This window comes from Pyxicephalus adspersus, chromosome 5, assembly GCF_032062135.1.
Source record: "Pyxicephalus adspersus chromosome 5, UCB_Pads_2.0, whole genome shotgun sequence".
Classification (NCBI taxonomy): domain Eukaryota; kingdom Metazoa; phylum Chordata; class Amphibia; order Anura; family Pyxicephalidae; genus Pyxicephalus; species Pyxicephalus adspersus.
The window spans coordinates 4,678,788-4,687,000 of record NC_092862.1 but is presented as its reverse complement, the minus strand read 5'-3'; the positions used below and the strand labels follow the sequence as shown (position 1 = coordinate 4,687,000).

Below are 8,213 nucleotides of genomic sequence, written 5' to 3'. Positions count from 1 at the left end.
TAAAAATATTGGGATGTGTCATACAGACATCACAGGTGTAATCATATATCTCATGAACCCCCTGGCTTAAAATGATCAATGCAGTTTTGGAGCATTTCTTTAATGTGTAACCAGCTTGGAAGCCTAAAGTAATGTTAATTATCCTAAAAACTATGAACAAAATCAATATTCAGATATATTTATTTATCAATTTGTTTACACTGACAATAAAACAAAGATGATGTTGTAATTTATATTATAGTAGGATGTTTATATTCACTTTCTTCTCTTTTAGCACAATAGATGCCTTTTGTCTTAAGTTGCTTCTGTAAACTCTAAAAACTAAATTGTAAAAACGAAACGCGTTGATTAAAGGCAGAATGAATAAATCCCAATATGAAAAAATGGGAACTCCCTTAAATGGAGTCCTTACTGGTCAATAGGTTGATACTGACATTTGGTCTTATTTGGCACCTATTTATGTATTATGAAATGTGTATGAATTTTTTTAATGTTTTGTACATATATATGTATGTTTTTTTAATGATTACTTTTTGTACGTAAAATGTCCTTAGGTATTTGTAAATGAGTATAATGAATTATAAAAACCAATATTTGTAATAATTCTAATGATAACAATATTATTTATAATATTATGAATCCTGTGCTTTGCCCTCAAATCCCTCCACAGGTTTTGTCCCACTTACCTTTCTGACCTGATAGAAAAATACTCCCCCAGCAGCTCTCTTTGCTACTCCAATGACCAACTAATGACTTCCTCACTCATAACCACATCACACGCATGGCTCCAAGACTTTTCCAGAGCTGCCCCGACTCTCTGGAATGGTCTTCCTCCTCCTATTCACCTTGCTCCTACTTTCTGCTCATTTAAAAGAGCCCTCAAAACCCATTTTTTCAACCTCACCTACCTGTTTTCTTCTGTCTCTTAAACCTCTCAATACTTCCCACCATTCCATATCCCCCCTCCTATTGTGTGATACTTCCCCCACCTCTTAGATTGTAAGCTCTTCGGGGCAGGGTCCTCTCCTCCTCCTGTGTCACTGTCTGTATCTGTTTGTCATTTTCTACCCATATTTAATGTACAGCGCTGCATAATATGTTGGCGCTATATAAATCCTGTTTATTAATAAGATGTTGAAACCTAGATTTGCATAGTAAAAGCTGCCCAAAACATCCTGCAGGGCGGTGATATTATTACTTCCCTGATAATGAATGTTTTGTCTGAGGATAATAACATTGTAACATCTCAGTAGTCTCTTTACATAATAATGTTTCCCCATAGACAATGGATACAATGTTGCCATAATGGAGTCAGGTTACTGATTGACAGAAGAAGAGTGCCAGAATAATAGAAACCTAGCACAGGGCAAACATGGAAACTGACATGGCTGATTATTTTATGCTCCGTGCTTGGCTGGCATGGTGGCATTCTCATCTGGAAGACGTTAATGGGTCAGATATTATTCACAACAGTCCCGGATTCATCCTGTGCTAGGTCCTTGGTTCAATGCATTGAAGATGAAGGATCATCATGACAGCCAGGAAATCATCATATATAGAAATAATAATTTACAATTCTTGGGACGAATATCTATAAACAATATACGGAAGGGAGAATATAGAGATTATGATATTTGTTGTTGGGATCTCTTAGGATGTAAATATAGAAGCTGGCATGGTGACTTGTTTTTATAGGAGCTTGTTCAAAGGATATCATGTTGATCCTTTCTTGCTCAGGGAGTTTCTGACTTGGAACAAGCCCGCAGGCAGAGAAGTATTGGGAAATATAATATTGAAGATCGCTGGGGATCAGCATGACAGCTCTGGAGTATGAATCTATAACAAGCAATCCATACCAGCAGCTCCCATACTGGATCCTGGCAATTTTCCTAAAATAAGCTCACATGACAAAGTCTGTGGGATCTCAGGGCTGCATTGCTGGAAATCTTATATGGTCATAGGAACATTATACAGACAGCCAGGACCATGGGGTCACGGTGGGCATTGGGCACATGGCGGGCACGGTTTTCCATTGCATCTCTAAATTATACAATATCTGGGAAAACTGAAGACTTTGCATTATGAGGACCAGAGCAGCGGTTGTCAGCAATGATCTGCCTGTGTATAGCAAACTTTACGTTCCTACTGTGTGCTGCTTCCCCACCTCTTAGATTGTAAGCTCTTCGGGGCAGGGTCCTCTCCTCCTGTGTCACTGTCTGTATCTGTTTGTCATTTTCAACCCCTATTTAATTTACAGCGCTGCGTAATAAGTTGGTGCTATATAAATAATGCTTAATAATAATAATGTCATACCTCATCGGCCATCAGGAAAAGATTTTCTTCAGCAGCAAAACGAATGACTTCCTCAATACATTTCCGGCTCTGAACCTGACCTGGGAGGACAAATATAACATCAGCATGCTAGAAAGATACCGGAGGGGATGTGAGGGAGAGGGGCAGCGTGTGGGGTTGTTGGCGCTGGCAACCTTGTAAGTTCCAATATAAAAGAAGGAATCTGGGTACTATGGGTGACAGGTCCACTTTGTCATGGTGCCCCCAGCACACACACGGACCTCCCGCATTAAAGGCTCAGAATTGCTGTTTCTCTGTTATGTGATATTACTGGAAGGGAGAATCCGTTCCTGCAGGCAGATCCCAGCAGGGAGTCCCTGTCTTTGCAGGGATTTATAACCTGGGGCTGTTCTGTGGTACCTGTAGGGTTTCCTGGGTTGATGATGCACAGTACTTTGGGGTTGCAGTGTTTTCTTGCCTCCTCCAGCGCCCTCCGCAGCTCCTTGATGTCCAGCGCCCAGTTATTCTCCTCGTCCAGGTAATAATTCACCTGCACGGCGCCCAGCTCAGCCAGGGCTGCAGAGTACAGGGGGTACTGAGGGATTGGGATCATCACCCCGGTGCGAGAGTTACCCTGACCGGCCACCAGCAGCTTCAGCATGGTCTGCAAGAGAACCAAGAGAGACATTGGTGAGAGATGGCGAAGAGAGAGAGAGCAAGAGACATGGAAAGACAGAGGCACTACTACAAAGATACGCCAATTACCATCAGAAAAGACAGAGACCACCACAGAGAGACACCAAGACCCTCTAAGGAAGACAGCAAATGGAGACTATTGCAAACCGAGTAATCAAGACCCACCACAAACTCAGATACAGACAAAATCCACCAGCAGAGACAACAAAGAGAGAAAGAGACACCAAGACCATCCGTAACAGGTAGGAAAAACAGAGATATAGACAGTTGCTGGAGAGAGTAAGCACCACAGATAGTAACTATGACCCACAAGAAGAGAAAGAATGGGAGAGACCGAGAGAGACAGACCAACTGAGAGACCATCCATAGGAGGCAGGAACAGAGACAGAGATCTCTTTAGGAAAAAGAGACCACCACAAACAGAGTAACCCTAACCTACCAGAAGAGGCAGAGAAGACACAAGGAGATAGGCAAAGGAACCACTACCAAAGAAAGAAGACCACCAAAAAACAACAAAAAAGCAAGACACATCAACACAGACAACAAAGAGAGCAATAGCAGAAGAGATAAAGAGTGCCACTAGAGACAGCAGAGACAGAAAGAGATACCAGAATCTATCAGAAGAGACAACAGTGAAAGACAACCTTTGGGCTGCAGAGAGGCTGAGGCCACCACTAACAGGTAGATAGAGACCACCAATGATGCAATCACAGAGGCTGAGACCTTGGTTAGACCTTCAACCAGAATAGAGACTGAGGTTACCACTAACAGGGGGATAGAGACCACCAATGATGCCAGCATGAGACTGAGACCATGGTTGGACCTTCAACCAGAAGAGAGGCCGAGACTACCACTAAAAGGCAGATGGAGACCACCAATGATGCCAGCATGAGACTGAGACCTTGGTTGGACCTTCAACCAGCAGAGAGACTGAGGCCACCACTAACAGGCAGATAGAGACCACCAATGATGCCAGCATGGGACTGAGACCATGATTGGACCTTCAACCAGCAGAGAGGCCGAGACTACCACTAAAAGGCAGATAGAGACCACCAATGATGCCAGCATGGGACTGAGACCATGATTGGGCCTTCAACCAGCAGGGAGACTGAGGTTACCACTAAAAAGCAGATAGAGACCACCAATGATACCAGCATGGGACTGAGACCTTGGTTGGATCTTTAACTAGCAGAGAGACTGAGGCTGCCACTAACAGGCAGATAGAGACCACCAATGATGCCAGCACAAAGGCTGAGACCTTGGTTGGACTGAGCCATGAAAATTAATATAAAGGCAAATAATTGGAAACCAGGACAACTTTCACAAGAACACCAACATTATTGTCAGAATTCCCTTCTCAAGGATAATAAAATGCAGATCTAATCTGAGGAGAAAGTGCAACAAGTCTGAACAAACAAATGAGGGAAGGGGAGGGAAGCATGAACAAAGGCACTCAGATAGGGAGTGCGGAGTCAGCAGGGAACGTGGTGCAAGTATGTGCCAGGATGCGGAACGAGAGGACGGAGCTTGCCAAGGTGGGCTGGTAGACACCCACACTGCGGGGACACGAATCTCACAAAGGAATGACATCTTAGAATATTGTGTCCAATAAAACACAACTACTGTATCCTCTGCATATGATGGCATTATATAGATTTTTGTAAATGTGTCAAATAAAGGTGTTTGCTTAATATTTGGTCATTTTATTTGAATAAGATTCACTTTATGCCCCAATCACAAAGAGCAACAAGTAGATTCCGGCTACCTTTGATCAGCCATTCACTTCTATTCATTTGAATGGGGACCATTTCCAACCACAGGGAGCAATGTCTGAATACAGTTGTATGGAGTCGTCTTGTTTTTGGAGGACAGAGAGATGGCCGGAATCCTTAACAGGTGACAGCTGTGAGCAGTACTAGCACCCCTCATTGCCACCCCTAATTATTCCCCATGGAGCTGCGGCACGGAGACACCACCATGCGTCCATCATCTTCTGAGAGTCAGCAATTTACTGGCATGAGGAAGCAATTAAATGCACCATAACCTCCGTGCCAGTGTGAACAGAGCCCTAAGCAGAAGCTTGCTAAATACCTACAGATGTCACAAAATCTTTGTTTAAAGCTACAGTACACATTCCCTTGAAGATCTGTATTCAGTATTCCTCGACGGAAGCTGAAACGTGCTGCAAGGTTGGTAAATGATCTTTAAATTACTGCTGAAAAAAAATTCTTCAAATTTGTGTTTTTTGGTTAATTTTTAACAATTCCTGTGAGTTTGAGGTTAATTAGCATGGAAATTCTGCAGATAATGAGCCGCCATAAAAAAGCCAAGATTTATTGGTGGAACGGTGCAGATAGCACATTGTACAGCCAATCAAATGGCAGCGAGATGAACAGTTTGAGCTAATGGTACAGCAAGGCCATAGACAGACCGATACGCCCGGGAGAGAATATTACAATCTCTATGAATATAGAAGAGTGGTGTATCCCAGGAAAATAGAAGGTTTGAGAGAGATGAATGCTAACATGGTGCAGACATAGCAGGACACAGACAGATCTCTGCATGGAGAGGGGTTACAATATTTGGGGTATCACCCACCACAATGGAGTCACTGGCCCCCGTGGAGAGGTATAGGTCATCGGGGTTGGACTTTATTCCGCCATCTCTCTTCTCTATGTATTTGGCCACATCTTGTCGGATGACCTCAATACCTTGGCTGGCGCTGTACGAACCTATAATGGGCAGACAGGGAGAATAAAAAGGTTAATTAAAGATTTAATAAGGACACAGCGCCTGCAAACCTGTCGGACCCGTCTGTGTCCTCCCAACATTTATTTTAATTTATGTAAAAGACCTAGAATAGAGCCAATATATATAGCAACCCCACACCCAGTGGTGAGGTACAAAAATGAGGCTGCTGGGTGCTGGGCCCAGAGGTACAAGAGGGGTACGTGCTGGATTCAGTGACAAAGAGCCACAAGTAGGGTTGTGGTATGGGTTTAGGGTCCAAAAAGCACAGAGGTACAATGAGCGTTGTGTCCTGGGCCCAGGTGTAGGGAGCCCAGTGGTAGAAGTGGGGTTGTGTTATGGCCACAAAGTCAGAAAACCCAAGTGGGGTAATGTGATGGGCCCAGGGAGCCCAGAGATACATGTAGAGCTAAGTTATGGGTACAGGGTAAAAAAGCCCATGGGGACAAGTGGGCTTATGTTCTAGGCTAAGGTGCAGAGAGCCAAGGTGTGCGGTAAGTGGTAGAAAGTTTTACATGATATAATTTGCCCCCTATTGTAACCTTAGTAGCCCCAGGCACAATACTCGAGGGTGAGAACCATGGATTTTTCTTGCTCACATGTACAAAAAAAAAAAGCCCCCCATTTCTAACCAAGCACTCACCCAGGCTGTGACCCCCACAAGCCTGCAGGATCCTCACCGCCTTCTGCTTGGCATCTTCTGGGAATTTATTGTCGTTCAGCAACTCTGGGTATAGACAGAGGGCAATGACCTGGCAGGATGGAGAAGAGGCAAGAATTGGCACACTGGGTACACACAGGAAGATCAATCAGAAAAGGTTTACCAGGATGGAGTGGGAAACTTGTCATGGCAAACAAAGGCCAAAGATTCATTTTATTCCCCGATCTGATCATTTTCCCCAAAATGATCCCCCTGCCTGCACCGCAAGCTAAAATAATAGCACCTAAACATCTAGCCAAGGAGCTGCAAAAAATGCCAACTCGAGGTAACTTTGTTCCATTAATGGGGGATAAATGGGGCAATACCCCTGCTGACCACTAGGGGCAATAACTGCAGGATAATGGAGACTTGTGCCAATGCTGGTAATGATAAACTTGCCACCATTCTTCTTAATTTCACTAATCCTGGAGAAGAGATCAATCCCTCCATCAAATCCATAAATGTATCAAAATTAATAAAATCAAGAATAACTAAATATCACTCACCCCAAAGAGAGCAGAGCTTCCCCTAGTGAATGCCCAGAGTATTGCAGCCTCACCTGTCTGAGGAATGTGATTGGTTTCTGACCCATGGCGTGCGCATCACCGATATTGGCTTTTATCACCTCTGTAAACGGCTTCTTCACACCCTGAAAAACACCAAAATATCTCAAATTTATAAATTCAGAAATACGCAGATCACATGTAATATGTATACAACAACATAATGTTATATAATCTAATATACCACAAACACAGTACTACTTCTCATCCTGTACCATGGGTGTAATTCTCAGTATCTGTTCTAATTCTGTATGTAGGGACTCTGCACAGTACCATTTCTCTTGTCCCGTACCATTGGTGTAATTCTCAGTATCTGTTCTAATTCTGTATGTACGGACTCTGCACAGTACCACTTCCCTTGTCCTGTACCCGGGGTGTAATTCTCGGTGTCTGTTCTTATTGAGTGTATGGACTCTGCACAGTAACACTTCTCTTGTTCTGTACACTGGGTGTAATTCTCAGTATCTGTTTTTATTCTGTATGTAGGGACTCTGCACAGTACCACTCCTCTTGTCCTGTACCCCGGGTATAATTCTCGGTATCTGTTCTCTGTATGTATGCACAGTATGTATGGAATCTCCTATATGCGGTGAGTAAAGGGTTAAGTGGCAGATCTGATAGGGCAGAGGGCAAGGAGTAACCTCTGATCTCTCCTTGGCAGGTGGATTCCTCCAGCTTATCTCTGGCCCAGGTACAGTCACAGTTAACTTATTAATACAAAGCAAACACAAACAGTGTGGGGTGTGAAAGGCGTCCGCCAATCAGCGGCCTCTCACCTGCTGCCTTCTACCTATATCCTAGTTCAAGATCACAGCTGGATCCTGAAAGTGACAAGTTCACCTGCCGGAATGTGAGCGCAGCAATCATCACCGCTCCTACCGAATTCCAGAAACACACCTGAGCCAATCAGAGGACCCGCTGGGCATTATGGGGGAGTGAGGGGCACTTTGTACAACACAGCTCTATATGTCAGCGTTATATAAATATATAATATTAGTGTGTGACTGTGAGGGGACATTAGAGTGTCAGCTCCTCTGTACGGAGACTGATAGGACTGGCTCAGTGCTCTCTGTACAGCACTGCGGTATATGTCAGAGCTATATAAATGTATAATAATAGTATGTGACTGTGGTGGGATATTAGAGTGTCAGCTTCTCTGTACAGAGACTGATGGGACTGGCTCAGTGTTCTCTGTACAGCACTGCGGTATATTT

General features: G+C 43.8%; 1 protein-coding gene across 1 annotated transcript in view; it reads right to left on the bottom strand.

Moving 5' to 3' along the window:
* Positions 1–2,274: 2,274 nt before the first annotated feature.
* The window catches only part of LOC140330456 (alanine aminotransferase 2-like), a 34,736-nt gene continuing 28,797 nt past the window's right edge, over positions 2,275–8,213 (bottom strand). The window contains 5 exon segments of the mRNA XM_072410594.1: positions 2,275–2,393; positions 2,713–2,956; positions 5,587–5,720; positions 6,380–6,488; positions 6,996–7,085. Of these exon segments, the coding sequence (XP_072266695.1) occupies positions 2,308–2,393; positions 2,713–2,956; positions 5,587–5,720; positions 6,380–6,488; positions 6,996–7,085 (663 nt within the window). The 3' untranslated portion in view covers positions 2,275–2,307.